Source organism: Rhamphochromis sp. 'chilingali' (genome assembly GCF_963969265.1).
Source record: "Rhamphochromis sp. 'chilingali' genome assembly, chromosome: 12".
Taxonomy (NCBI): Eukaryota; Metazoa; Chordata; class Actinopteri; order Cichliformes; family Cichlidae; genus Rhamphochromis; species Rhamphochromis sp. 'chilingali'.
Window position 1 is genome coordinate 16,528,777 of NC_137939.1, and position 14,995 is coordinate 16,543,771.

Consider the following 14,995-nt stretch of genomic DNA (forward strand, 5'->3'; position numbering starts at 1 on the left):
GCTGTATCATCCATGTGCTCTCTGGCAAACTTCAGACGGGCCTGGACATGCACTGGCTTCAGCAGCGGAACACGTCTGGCACTGCGGGATTTGATTCCCTGCCGTTGTAGTGTGTTACTGATGGTGACCTTTGTTACTTTGGTCCCAGCTCCCTGCAGGTCATTCACCAGGTCCCCCCGTGTGGTTCTGGGATCTTTGCTCACCGTTCTCATGATCATTTTGACCCCACGGGATGAGATCTTGCGTGGAGCCCCAGATCGAGGGAGATTATCAGTGGTCTTGTATGTCTTCCATTTTCTGATGATTGCTCCCACAGTTGATTTTTTCACACCAAGCTGCTTGCCTATTGTAGATTCACTCTTCCCAGTCTGGTGCAGGTCTACAATACTTTTCCTGGTGTCCTTCGAAAGCTCTTTGGTCTTGGCCATGGCGGAGTTTGGAGTCTGACTGTTTGAGGCTGTGGACAGGTGTCTTTTATACAGATGATGAGTTCAAACAGGTGCCATTCATACAGGTAACGAGTGGGGGACAGAAAAGCTTCTTACAGAAGACGTTACAGGTCTGTGAGAGCCAGAGATTTTCTTTGTTTGAGGTGACCAAATACTTATTTTCCACCCTGATTTACGAATAAATTCTTTACAAATCCTACCATGTGAATTCATGGATTTTTTTTCACATTCTGTCTCTCACAGTTGAAGTGTACCTCTGTTGCAAATTACTGACCTCTGTCATCATTTTAAGTGGGGGAACTTGAACAATCGGTGGCTGACTAAATACTTTTTTGCCCCACTGTAAATGAAGACAGAAAACTAAAAAGCAGTGACATTTGTAGGGTTACTGAAGTTGGGCTAGCTGGTATATAATGATGTGCTACGTGACCGCTAGCGACACAGCTATGTTAGCATAATATAAACAAGCTAACTTCTTTTCCACTCGATAAAAGTTAACGTGAGTGTTCTTGGTGGTCAGGAATAAATGTAATCGCATGGCAGGATGCTGTAAAAGGACCAAACTTCAGCCAGGAGAACAACTGAGATAATCCATCCATAATACGAGGTTAGTCATTCATATACTGCTGCATGGGCTGGGCTGTAGTTACATCCTAAGGTTTTAAAAACTGAGCTTAAATAAATGATTAGCGGTAGTAAAAGCCGAGAGAGGGCAACAGTGATCACTGACTGTTTTAGGAGCTTTTTGAGATCAAATAGAAGAAAATACATAACATTAAACATGTTAACAACACAAAAGCCATATTAAACGCAGACTACTTTAGGCCCGGAAGTAGGATTCGTCGCGTCATCACTGAACAACCGGATAAACAGTGCGTTTATTTACAGTGTCTGGAAATAACAACAATAAATCCCCGTGGTTTCCCCTGACTCCCGTGTGACAGCAACACCAAATATACATACAATAATAATATAATTCATAACTGCTCAGGGATCCTGGGTCAATCCGACCCAGCTGACAGAATCTTGTTTTGTGAGGGAAAAATTTCCATAAAACGTGACACATTCTGTGTTATGTTACATGAGAGATTCAGATCTGGAAAATGTGGGATTTTGTGTCGTTTTTTCACACATGCTTGGTGTATAATGGCTTCTACACTGGGAGCATCTGTTGGCTTATGTGAGTGTATGGGGTGTAAAAGATGAGTATGACTGTGTGAAATCTAGAATGCTTTTGAAATTGAGGGGGCAGTTCTGGCATGAAGACCTAACTGATTGTCAACAGTGCTCATCCACAGCTTCCCTGCAAAACCATCAACGTCTAATATGAAGATAAAATTGAGGGAGATACAGCAGTGAAAAGGTGAGTAGGAGGGGTGGCTACTTCTAAATGAGCAAATGTTGCAATGACTTGCTATAAATGACACTGACCACAACTGTCAAAGGTGTCAAATTTACAGCTGTCAGATGTAGCTCAACACAGTTACATTTCACAGATGGAGGTATAAACATGTTGTACTTACTGAGTTAAATGTAGAAGAGGCAGGCAAATAAAGCTTAACAAACACAAATAAACAAAAAACTTTTTTGGTAATACTATTCTGCATTGTAATTGTCAACAATAAGCCTGTGTTACAGAGGAAATACCATCAGTGTAATTGTGCGATTTACCTAATCAGTATACACTACCTATAGCTATATAAATATCCACCTTTGTGGTTTATTGAGGGATCCTGTGGGTCCTGTGAGTTGCAAATTGGAGTTTCCATGACTGATGTGTTTGCAGATTTGATAGGCTTAGATCTGATGCCTCAACAAAGTACTTCTAAAATGTAATGCAGACACTGGTCCATTGATTTTATATATATATATATTTTCTTTTCTTTCTTTTAGGAGCCAAAGCCAGAGTTAGTTTATTGTATCAGTCCAAAAGGGAATGAATCTGGATGCAGCAACGAGGTGCTTCGGCTGGCCATGCTGGAACAGTGGAGTGGCACTACAAGGGTGTGCAGTAGCCAGATATCCCATCTGCTCACACTGGACTTGATCCCTGTATGGTTGACAGACTGCTGCACAGCACTGATGAGGTTTTTGTATGTGTTGATATTTTAATGACTAGACTCAAAAGATCAGAGGAAGGAGGATGACTTTGAACACGATTCACTCTTGTATTTCAGTTATTTCAGATCAAATTTGTTGTCCTTGCTGTCTTCATTTGATTAAAGGAACTGTGCAGTATCTTTACATTGGTCTACTTTTGCTAATTTTAGTGAAAGAATCCTTAATGTATAATATATATTGAACACTGTCACATCTGTAATATTAGAATACGGCTATTTTTTATATTTATTAGGGATGCAACGATGGGGTGTGAAATCAATGAATAGTGGGAACACATATTCATTGTGTTCCCACTAGTGCTGTCAGCGTTAATCCCGTTAAAATGACGTTAACGCCATAACGCGGCAAATCTCCCTTAACGAGTTACCACGGATCGCCCGTGCGTGGGGCTGGATGGCGTCAAGACGTTAACGAGCTAACTGCGCTAATGCACTAAAATGGTAAATAAATGGTAAATGGCCTGTATTTATATAGCGCTTTACTAGTCCCTAACGGTGTGTTCACACCGAACGCGATGGGCGCGTGAAAAAAGCCCCAAACGCCCCTAACTTGACGCGTGCACATTCGCACCTCTACGCGTGTCCAAGAAAAATCCATCGCGCCCCAAAATATCATATTTTAACGCGCGTGAACCGGAAATGTGGGAGGGATGTGGGAGGAAGTTTTGCAAGACCGGTATCTTTGCAAGATGGCAGGTGTCGAGCTAGCGCTTGAGGAGAGAGTCTCCCTTCTCTATTTACTGTGGAGAGCAGAGCAGCGGCGTAAAAGACGTCCTCGCCGTACCTGGGTCCATCAGGTCCTCGAGACGCGTGAGCAGTTTGGTGAGTTTCACCATTTGCTACAGGAGCTGCGCCTGGATGACGGCAGATTCCAGCGATATCATCGTCTGTCACTCGGCCAGTTTGAGGACCTGCTTTCCCGCGTCGGTCCCAGAATTGCCCGCCTAGACACCAATTACAGGCGCTCAATCCCACCAGCAGAGCGCCTGTCCATCTGCCTGAGGTTAGTAAAAGTGTTTAATACGGTAGTCCTTTATTGATACCTGTGCTAATATATGCTAAACCATCCATTTATACACTGATAACATGGATGTGCTATGCTAACAGTGAATGCTGTCGGCGTTTACTGATAGCATAGCACATCCATGTTAGCAGTGTATACTAACATGGATGTGCTATGCTAACAGTGAATGCTCTCGGTGTTTACCGATAGCAAACTGGTACGAGACGACTTCATAATATTTGTAGTGATACTCAGACGGTCTCATCAAGTCCCGATTTAATTCGATTTATGCTGTTATCAGTGTTTGAATGATAGCATGGCTGTGGTGTCATAGGTATGCTCTCGGTGTTTGCTGATATCAAACTTGTACTAGGACCAATGTGGGTTAATCTTTGTCGTGATACTCACTCCTTTTTTCATTTAGACCTGGTTTAATTCTGGGATAGTTGAATATTTGTTTATGATCACGGCAGATTGTTCTAGATTATATCAAATATATATCATGTAATTATCCTTATAATTACAAAATGTTTTATGTAAGATTTATGTTTTGTAATTTTGTAATTTCTATAATGTATTTTGTAACTGCAGTACACATAATAGGGTGCCATCTCCAACAACGATGAGGCGGCCTACATGGATGAAGTGAAGAATCTGGCATCGTGGTGCCAGGACAACCACCTCCAGCTGAACGTCAGCAAGACCAAGGAGCTGGTGGTGGACTTCAGAAGGGGTCAGCACAGAGACTACAAGCCCATTATCATCAATGGAGCTCCAGTGGAGAGGGTGCAGTCCTTCAAGTATCTTGGTGTCCACATCTCCTCAGACCTGACATGGGCTGCCCACATTCAGGTCCAGACCAAAAAGGCTAGGCAGCGCCTGTACCACCTATGACAACTGAGGAAGTTCAGGGTCTCTCCAAAGATCCTCAGGATTTTCTATACAGGCGCTGTGGAGAGCATCCTCACACAGAACATGACATCATGGTATGGGAACAGCTGTGTGAAGGACCAAAAAGCTCTCCAGAGAGTGATCCGTACAGCAGAACGCTGCTGCAGGATTGCTCTCCCCCCGCTTCAGGACACCTACACCAGGAGATGCCGGACTAGAGCAGCGCAGATACTGAAGGACCCGTCCCATCCTGGCAACAAACTGTTCCAACTTCTGCAATCTGGTAGAAGGTTCCGCATCTTCCGGGCAAGGACAGAGAGACTCAAGAGGAGCTTCTATCCCCAAGCCATCCGTGCCCTAAACACACACACCCGCCCTCTCACATCATCTATAATTGACTGAGACAGGACTCTCTTCCAGACACTCTAAACCAAGGCACAATGTACATTTCAATTCCTTTAATTTTAAGGCAAGGCAAGGCAAGGCAAGTTTATTTGTATAGCACAATTCAACAACAAGGTGATTCAAAGTGCTTTACAGAGACATTAGAAACAAGAACAAATAAAAAGCATGATTTAAAATTGATTAAAACAAGCAAATAAACTAACAAACAAACTAACAAACAAACAAACAAAACAGTATATAAAATCAAAACAGATAAAATCAGAACAGTAGATAAAATCAGTAGTTAAATGTAAGTTTTGAAATTTAAGCTTAAAAGTGTGGATTTGGTGCTTTATTCAAATGCAGCTGAGAACAGGTGAGTCTTCAACCTGGATTTAAATAAACTGAGTGTTTCAGCTGATCTGAGGCTTTCTGGGAGTTTGTTCCAGATATAAGGAGCATAAAAGCTGAATGCAGCTTCTCCGTGTCTGGTTCTGACTCTGGGAACTGATAAAAGACCGGATCCAGATGACCTGAGGGATCTGGAAGGTTCATACTGGGTCAGGAGGTCATTGATGTATTTTGGTCCTAAACCATTCAGAGCTTTATAGACCAGCATCAGAACTTTAAAGTCTATCCTCTGACGGACAGGCAGCCAGTGTAAAGACCTCAGAGCTGGACTGATGTGGTCCACTTTTTTGGTCTTAGTGAGGACTCGAGCAGCAGAGTTCTGAATGAGCTGTAGTTGTCTGACTGATTTTTTTAGGTAGACCTGTAAAGATGCTGTTACAGTAATCAAGCCTACTAAAGATGAATGCATGGACTAGTTTTTCCAGGTCCTGTTGAGACATCAGATCTTTTATCCTTGAAATATTCTTGAGGTGATAGTAAGCTGACTTTGTTATTGTCTTAATGTGTTTTTCTAAGTTTAGGTCTGCATCCATCACTACACCCAAATTTCTCGCCTGGTTTGTGGTTTTTAGATGTATAGATTGAAGTTCTCTGGTGACCTGTAATCGTTTTTCTTTGGCGCCAAAGACTATTACCTCAGTTTTGTTTTTGTTTAGCTGGAGAAAATTGTGGCACAACCAGTCATTGATTTTCTCAATGCATTTACCAAGAGCCTGTACAGGGCCTCGGTCTCCTGGTGACATTGTGATATATATTTGTGTGTCATCTACATAGCTGTGATAGTTTATTTTGTTGTTTATAATCTGTGCCAGTGGGAGCATGTAAATGTTAAACAGAAGGGGTCCCAAGATGGAACCTTGGGGAACTCCACATGTGATACTTGTCTGTTCAGATGTGAAGTTACCTATTGATACAAAGTATTTCCTGTTTTCTAAGTATGTTTTGAACCAGTTTAGTACAGTTCCTGAAAGACCTGTCCAGTTCTCCAGTCGTTTGAGTAATATGTTTTGGACTTTTTAGGGGGAGGTAACAATGTTTAAAACGATAACAATAATATTTATATTTATAACAAGGTGCAATAATAATTAATGTGCAATAATAACAGTGTGCAATACACATACACTTATTCTTCTTTTTTATACTAAGTTAATATACTGTGTTGTGTTGTTTGTTACGTTGTGATGTGTCATATCGTGTCGTGTTGTGTTATATGTAGTGCCGACGTAGGACAGTTTTTCCAATTTCATTGTACTACTGTACTATGTATGACTGTGCAATGACAATAAAGAGTTATCTTATCTTATCTTATCTTATCTTATCTTATCTTATCTTATCTTATCTTATGTTGTGGTCAACTGTATCAAATGCTGCACTGAGATCCAGTAAAACTAGGACTGACATTTTTCCACTGTCTGTATTCAGACATATGTCATTAAACACTTTGGTCAGAGCGGTTTCAGTGCTGTGGTTCTGTCTAAAACCTGACTGGAAGGCATCGTAGCAATTATTCTGTTTTAAGAAGTAACTGAGCTGTTGAGAAACTGCTTTTTCAATGATCTTACTTAAAAATGGGAGATTTGAGATCGGCCTGTAGTTGTTCATTTGTGTCTTGTCAAGATTGTCCTTTTTCAGTATAGGTTTGATTACAGCAGTTTTTAGTGATTCTGGAAACACACCTGATAATAACAAAAAGTTGACGATCTGTAACAGGTCTGATTCTAAAGTCTTTGAGACCTTTTTGAAAAAACTTGTTGGCAGGACATCTAAACAGCAGGAGGAGGAGTTCAGTTTACCTAAGATGTCCTCCAGGTCTTTGCTGTTAATAGGGTGAAACTGTTTCATGGTGTTTAAACAGTTTTTTGGTGGACACAGTACATATCCTGGATCTGCTGTTGATGTACCAATTGCTTGTCTAATTTTTTGGATTTTTTCTGTGAAGAATTTGGCAAAGTCATTGCAGGCCATGGTCGAATGAAGTTCAGCTGCCACTGACACAGGAGGGTTTGTTAGCCTGTCAACTGTAGAAAATAAGACCCGAGCATTATGGCTGTTTTTAGTGATGATGTCAGAGAAGTAGGACCTCCTTGCATTCCTCAGTTGTAAATTATAATTGTGAAGTTTCTCTTTATAAATGTCATAATGAACCTGGAGGTTTGTTTTTCTCCATCTGCGCTCAGCTTTCCTACACTCTCTTTTTTCATTTTTCACCAGTGTGGAGTTTCTCCATGGAGACTTTTTCCTTCCAGAGATAACCTTCACCTTAATGGGAGCAATAGTGTCCATTACATTTAACATGTTAGCATTGAAGCTATTGACGAGCTCATTGACTGACCCTCTGGACAGGTCAGGTGTTAATGGGAAGACCTGGTTAAAAATTGCACTACTGTGTTCAGTTATACACCGTTTTGTGATCACTGTTGTTGATATATTTGTGTGGGCTGAGATTTTACTTTCAAAGAAAACACAGTAATGATCAGACAGGCCCACATCAGACACAGTAACCGTTGAAATGCTCAGGCCTTTGGAGATCAGTAGGTCAAGAGTGTGTCCTCTATTATGTGTGGCCTCTGTTACATGCTGAGTCAGCCCAAAGTTGCCCAGAGTGTTACTCAGGTCTTTAGTCCCTTTGTCCTGAGGGTTGTCCACATGAATGTTAAAATCCCCAACAATAATTACACAGTCAAAATCAACACAGATCACAGACAGCAGTTCACTGAGGTCATTAAAAAAGTCTGTGCAGTATTTGGGAGGCCTGTAAACATTAAGAAACACAACTTTGGATGGGGCCTTCAGCTGTAAAGCCACATATTCAAAAGACTGAAAACTTCCAGGAGATAGCTGCTTACATTGAAATGATTCATTAAATAAGACAGCAACCCCCCCTCCTCTCCTGCTCACCCTGGCCTCACTGATAAAACTGTAGTTAGGAGGGGTCGTCTCGATGAGAACAGCTCCACTGTTACTTTGGTCCAACCAAGTTTCAGTTAAAAACATAAAATCAAGGCTGTGCTCAGTGATTAAATCATTAATTAAAAATGTTTTCCCAGCTAGAGATCTAATGTTTAATAAAGCCAACTTAAGTGTTTTAGAGGTATTACTTGTCCCCTCGTGTTTGGGAGCAGTCTGTGGCACACAAGGTATGTTTACTATGTTTAAAGATCTTTTAGAGTGCAGCTCTCTGTGTTTTGACCAGGCCACATGTCTCCTGTCACCTAAAAGTACAGAAATTTTAAAACCTTCTAGTAAACAGGGTCCCAGCTTCTCCTGGGAAAAGTCACCACTGCCATAATCCTCACAGCCCGGACCCTTCACACATCACACATCAGACTGCGGAGACAGGGCATGAAGAGGAACTAAGGGGGGCGAGGCTGGGCAATGTGACTTCGATTGCTCTGTTGAGGGTGGGGCTCGATGGCGAACCTTTGGCCGCTCTGGTGGGGGGTTTATGGGGGACAAAAAGGGATTGGGACGGGGGGTAGATCTGAGCCCAGCATTGACCCGCTCCATCATCTCCTCAGTGAATTTCAGGTGTGGGGAGGAGGGAGAAAGGGAGGGGGAGGAGGGTGATGGCCTGTCAGGGGTTTGGGGGACTGGGGAAGGTCGTGGTCCCTTGTCCTGGTCGTTGGTGTTGTTGAGAGAGTTGGAGGCAAATAGGGACCCCTCTTCTTGCCTTAGATGTCTCTCCTTTCTGAGGCTCTTCCTCAGATGCCTTAGATGTCTCTCCTTTCTGAGGCTCTTCCCGGGTGGGGGCAAATGGAGCTCCTCCTCAAGGTTTCTGCTGGGCTTTGTCTGTTCTTGGAGTACTGTTTGTTCCTCTTTATGAGATAACTCCTCGTTTATCTCAGCCTTGGCACCAAGCACAGATGGATGACGTATGGAATAAAACAAGTTGGAGGTGAACAGTTTCACCCCTGACTTGTTAAAATTAAATCCATTTGCTTTGAACAGATGCCTGCGTTCCCAAAAAATATTAAAGTTGTCGATAAAATGCACTGAGTGGTCAGCACATGCTGATATAAGCCATTTATTCAGTGTAAACAACCTGCTGAATCTCTCGTCTCCTCCTCTGACCGGCGGTACAGGTCCACTGATGAATACAGCTGCATTCAGAGAGTTTACAGTATTTAATAATCCAGTAAAGTCCCGTTTCAGAACCTCCGACTGTTGTTTGGACACATCGTTTGACCCTGTATGCAGAACAATGTTTGTCACAGTTGGATATTCTTCTGCAATTTGAAGAATTCTCTCCTTCAGGTTGTTGACCATATCCTTAGGAAAGCAGAGGACTTTAGTGTTCTTACCGCACATCCTTTGTACATCCTTTACGGCAGAGTCACCCACAATCAGAGTTTCAGGCCTAGCCTTTAGCTTTCCCTGTGGTCTTTTGCTATTCAACAGATTTTCAGACCTTACTTCGCTGCTTTTAGATGGATGGTTGTCCGATATAGATCCAGGGTCCTTTGATAGTGGAGCAAATCTGCTCTGCAGTTTCACATTCAGTTGTTTTGGAGGTTTGTTGTTATTCTTCCTATTCACGGTTGTCCAGTCCTGTTTCCTCCCGTATACAGGGGTAGAAGAGCTTCTCTGTCTCATAGGAAGTGAAAGCCAGTCGGTTTCAGAGATTTCAGCTCACTGTGCCCTGCCTGTGGTACGTCCTCCCCCTTCCAGGAGACATGATTTATGTCTTGGTTTTGCACCAAGACAGTCCAAGGGGGGATTATCACTTGAGGATTTATAATAATGCACAGAGTCTACTTTCTTGGTCATGTTATCTGTGCTCCTTAGCTGTGTACTAGCTTGCTCATCGCCATTGTTTTGAATCAAAGGCAAGGTTGTTTCATTTCCACACAGTCCATTTACCTCCACGTTTACTTCTAAGCGATGAATTTTTGTCTCCAGTACTGCAATCTTCTGCAGGAGGCTGTGGTAGTCATCTGTGGAGAGGGAAGGCATCTTGTTGCTAGTTAGCCTAGCGGTTAGCCCCTTTCCAGGCTATTGAGGCTGCTCGGTGCCCAGACGCTGTAATCAGGCTTCAGCTGTGTCTAGGCCACAGACACACGGAGCGCTGAGGATAAGGTAACTATAAAAATGTTGCTGTTTCTGTTAAGAACACTTTAGTCCTAATGATCTATGAGTGTCCAGAAGCTATCGCAGGTAAGCTCATAAGGAAAAAAGGGAAAAAATCAGCATAAAAATCAATAAAATCAATAAAAGAAGCAAAGCATTAAAGAGCAAAGAGATGAAGCGTCCACACTCACAAAAGGGGAGGAGAAAGATACTCATTTTAAACACTGTTGTCCAGGTTCCTTGCCACCGGGGACTCCTTCAGGACCATCGCATTCAGTTTTCGAGTCGGTGTGTCCACGGTGAGCCAGATCATCCCCCAGGTAGCGACGGCCATCTGGGACTGTCTAGTGGACGATTTCATGGCTGTGCCTTCAACTGAAGACTGGCGGTCCATCGCAGAGGGATTCCAGGAGCGCTGGAACTTCCCTCTCTGCTGTGGAGCTCTGGATGGGAAGCACGTCCAGACGAAGGCACCCCCCAACTCAGGATCCATGTTCCACAACTACAAGGGAACTTTTTCCATTGTTCTCCTTGCGGTTGTGGATGCAGAGCATCGCTTCCGCGTCATTGATGTTGGGGGGTACGGGAGGACCAGCGACGGTGGTATTCTGGCCAACTCCACCTTTGGTCAGGCTCTTCGGGCTGGGACTCTCCATCTGCCTCCTGACCAGCCTCTACCTGGTGGAGAACACCGTGGAGCCCAGCCCCATGTCTTTGTGGCTGATGAAGCGTTCCCGCTGCGGCGTGAGCTCATGAGACCTTTCCCTGGACGCCTCCTCCCTTTAGAGAAGAGGGTCTTTAACTATCGCCTTTCCAGGGCCAGGATGATAGTGGAGGGTGCCTTCGGTATCCTCTCCTCACAGTGGAGGTTGTATCGGCGCGCCATAGAACTCCGTCCTGAAATTGCGGAGAAGTGTGTGAAGGCAACGTGTGTTCTCCACAACTTTCTGCGCTGTGTGGACGAGAGAGGGGCACCTGCTGTGAGAGGTGTGGCGCCTGCTGTGGTGGAGCCGTTGCAAGACCTGGGTCGTATGGCAGCAAACAACTCCTCCAGAGAGGCTGTCCTGGTGAGGGAGAAGTTCATGGCTCACTTCTCGGCAGAGGGAGCCGTGTCTTGGCAACCAAAGGAGTAGCCTGTTTGAAGTCTGAACGACTTCCCCACAACGGCTCTTTTAAGAGCCACCCACAAACCTCTAAAGAGTGTTCCTGTGTTTTTAACATTTTCTTAATAAATGGAGCTCTACTCCAAAATAAACTAACCTCTTTTTACTCTGCAACTTGTCTTCACTATGTTCCTATATACAGTGTGGTGCAAAAGTTTGGGCAACCTTATTAATAGTCATTATTTTCCTGTATGAATCGCTGTTACAGTAAAAAATGTCACTTACATATATCATATAGGAGACACACACATTGATATACACTACATATTTATGTTATTTCTCTTTTTTTGTGTTGCCAATTTATGCACCTGCTTGCTTTAGTTTAAACAGTTATTGCACACTTTCTGTAAATCCAGTGAACTGCATTTCACTTCTCAAATATCACTATGTGTCTCCTATATGATGTATTTAACTGACAATTTTTATTGAGACAACCAACAATTTGTACAGGAAAATAATTACTTTTCACAATGTTGCCCAAACTTATGCATCCCACTGTATTATGTTTTGTTATTAGTGTAATATGAAATAAATTCTACTTTTGTCAAGTCGGGTGCCAATATTTGCTGTGTAGTAGAACAAAGACATTTGTCATTATAAATGTTTATTTGATAAAATATATAAATTCAGTAACAAAAGGACATAACATAAATATATGAAATCTAACTATTTACAGACAGACAGGAATAAAAAGGACCCAGCTTGGAGTGGAAGAGCCTCAGGGAGAAGGAGGAGAAACATAAGAACATTGTTTCTGCCCTGGAGACCTGCTGCCTCATCAGAAAACTACTGATCATCAGGGTCCAATGTTTCCAAATTTAGCACAGCTGTGCTATTTTCAAAAACTGATTTAGAAATTTGGAATTTCACGAATTCTCGTGTCTGAGGCGGCATGCTCTCCAGAGCAGGAACAAGGCTGAGGAGAAAATATTCTGTTGCAGACGGGCGTGGCCTCTTTAGGCACTCCAGGATAGCCAGCTCCACCGCCGATGGACCGTCCTGGGACCCTTCCCTCGCCCGCCTTCGAGCTGTCCTCCTCTGTGGGCCTGTAAAACACAGCACAAAACACCACAAAGAAATGAGAAGGCTGCTACTAGATTTTCATTTTCAAAATTGAAGAAAACACAGACCAACACAGAGAGACTGAGGAGGAGCTTCTTCCCGCAGGCGATACGGTCTCTCAATCACACCACCACACAGTACTGACCCACACATATGGTTCTTACACACACACTGGACTTTCTGGACTTTGGTTTTGCACAACACTGGTCACTATATTCTTCATTTCCGGTTAATACTTGTACAGCTGCTGTTATTGTGTATATATTTATTTATATTTAGATTTCTTCATACATTCTTATATAGTTCTATATTGTGTATTGTGTATTTTGTTGTACAGTTATTTTATTTTCAACTTTAATTTATATATTTATCTTTATCTTATTCTTCCCAGTTAAATTTACCCTTCATTCTAATTTGTGTTGTACAGTTATTTCATTTTTAACCTTAATTTATATTTTATTCCTTCCTAGTTAAATTTACCCTTTTTAATTTTTCATATTTATTTCCTATCTTATTCATAGCCTTTTCCTTTTTTGTTTTCTTTAGGTCACGAGCAGTTGTCCAAGCATTTCACTACATATCGAACTGTGTATGACTGTGTACGTGACAAATAAAATTTGAATTTGAATTTGAATTTTGAATTTGAAAACCAGGATATGAACAGATTGGTTGTAGATATTTAGTAAAGGTGATCACAAGGGGATTCAAGCAAGTAAAAAGCTATCAGTGCTTGATGTTCATACCTGTGGGTGCAGCAGCAGGAGTGGAGGGACCAGGGACTGGGGAGTCAGGAGAAGCAACAGGGGAGGACTCTGCTGCATGATTACTTGACTCTATCAAGACAATATTAAATGTTAACAGGTCGAAGACAATAGTCATAGAGAATATTATATTATTATATACTTATTATATACTTATTATTATATACAGTGGTCTCTACAGCCTGTACATACTTATAGTTATAGAATATTCACAACATACTTCATACCGTGTACATTATAACATAATAGACCCATTTCTGTAATATACTTACATATCTATATTATTGCTAATATATATTGTAATATATCTATATCACTAAGCACTTCTGGATGGATGCAAACTGCATTTCGTTGCCCTGTACCTGTGCATGTGCAATGACAATAAAGTTGAATTCTATTCTATTCTATTCTCTCGTTTATTGCAGCACATGAACAGTAGTCACAGTTCTCACAAGTTGATTCTCAAAGTGCAAACCAAGTCAATTTTAAAACGTAAAAGTATGCCGCGCTTTTTCTCCGTCTGCGGCGCCACTTTTGTGCGCCTTTTTCGCTCCCGGTGCAGGTGCCTATTTCCGAATGAGGGTCATAGTTATGAGTGTTTTTGTGCTGTTTTTTTCTATTTGAAGTGATGGTTATCAAAACCAAACATGATAAGTTTGGCAAGCGCAGGAGACATGACATGGAGGAGATTTGTCATTTCGGCTGCAGAATGCAATGCGCATTGTTGAAAGCTGTACGGTGCAATAAAAAAAAAATCAGCGAAAAGGCGAGGCAGTGACGGATGAACAGTGGGACTACTGTATACTGTTTATTAATAAACAAAATATATTCCTGTATGACAACACGCATTAATTAACTGCCTACATTAATTCATTGTAAACATACCTTCTGACTGACACTCCCCTGCTGCCTCTTCGGGCTGTCCCTGGTCCTCGGGGGAGAAGTTCTCCACGGTCCGCACCATATTTCCGCTAGTCTCCCGCGGGGTGAGGAAGGGGTCCAGAAACCCCATGACCGCGAAGAACTTCCATCTCCTCCCCGATCCTGCTGCCGACCCACTCCTCTTCTCCTTCTCTGCCCTCTTCTCCTTATTATAGGTGTCCCTGAGGCTCTTCCACTTTCTCCTGCAGATGTCCTCTGAATAAACGCATTATCTGGTTAGCGGAAAGGTATTAGTGTGTGAATGTGTGTGTGAATGGGTGGATGACTGGATATGTAAAGTGCTTTGGGGTCCTTAGGGACTAGTAAAGCGCTATATACACTGAACAAAAATATAAACGCAACACTTTTGTTTTTGCTCCCATTCCCCATGGGATGGACGTAGAGACCTAATATTCATTCCAGATACACAATATAACCATCCCTCCCAAACAGTGGTCACAAATCAGTCCAAATGTGTGGTAGTGGGCACATCTGCTATATTGAGATAATCCATCCCACCTCACAGGTGTGCCACATCAGGATGCTGATCTGACACCTCCAAGATCGTCTGAGACCAGCCACCCAGACAGCTGCTGGAACAATTGGTTTGCACAACCAAACAATTTCTGCACAAACTGCCAGAAACCATCTCAGGGACGCTCAACTGCATGCCCGTCGTCCTCATCGGGGTCTTGACCTGACTCCAGCTCGTCGCCGTAACAGACTTGTGTGGGCAAATGCTCACATTCGATGGCGTCTGGCA

General features: G+C 42.6%; 2 protein-coding genes across 2 annotated transcripts; one reads left to right on the plus strand and one right to left on the minus strand.

Moving 5' to 3' along the window:
• Positions 1-3,072: 3,072 nt before the first annotated feature.
• LOC308406689 (uncharacterized protein) lies at positions 3,073-11,458 on the plus strand (the record flags this gene model as incomplete). The annotated part of the gene is made up of 2 exons (XM_080897855.1): positions 3,073-3,572; positions 10,561-11,458. The coding sequence occupies exons 1-2, from the start codon at positions 3,220-3,222 to the stop codon at positions 11,456-11,458; spliced, it is 1,251 nt and encodes a 416-aa protein (XP_080753981.1). The 5' UTR covers positions 3,073-3,219.
• A 761-nt stretch (positions 11,459-12,219) lies between these two features.
• Positions 12,220-14,499, minus strand: LOC308407658 (uncharacterized protein). The gene is made up of 3 exons (XM_080899444.1): positions 14,197-14,499; positions 13,294-13,383; positions 12,220-12,534 (listed from the first exon to the last, which is right to left on the minus strand). The coding sequence occupies exons 1-3, from the start codon at positions 14,321-14,323 to the stop codon at positions 12,275-12,277; spliced, it is 477 nt and encodes a 158-aa protein (XP_080755570.1). The 5' UTR covers positions 14,324-14,499; the 3' UTR covers positions 12,220-12,274.
• Between the last annotated feature and the right edge of the window lie 496 nt (positions 14,500-14,995).

Bases quoted from the DNA above. Each gene is read 5' to 3' on its own strand.
- LOC308407658 (XM_080899444.1), bottom strand. From the start codon at position 14,323: ATGGGGTTTCTGGACCCCTTCCTCACCCCGCGGGAGACTAGCGGAAAT. The intron at 13,384-14,196 runs GTATGTTTACAA...TTGTCTTGATAG, and splicing joins AGGGGAGTGTCAGTCAGAAG to AGTCAAGTAATCATGCAGCA. The intron at 12,535-13,293 runs GTATGAACATCA...TGTGTTTTACAG, and splicing joins TCCTGCTGCTGCACCCACAG to GCCCACAGAGGAGGACAGCT.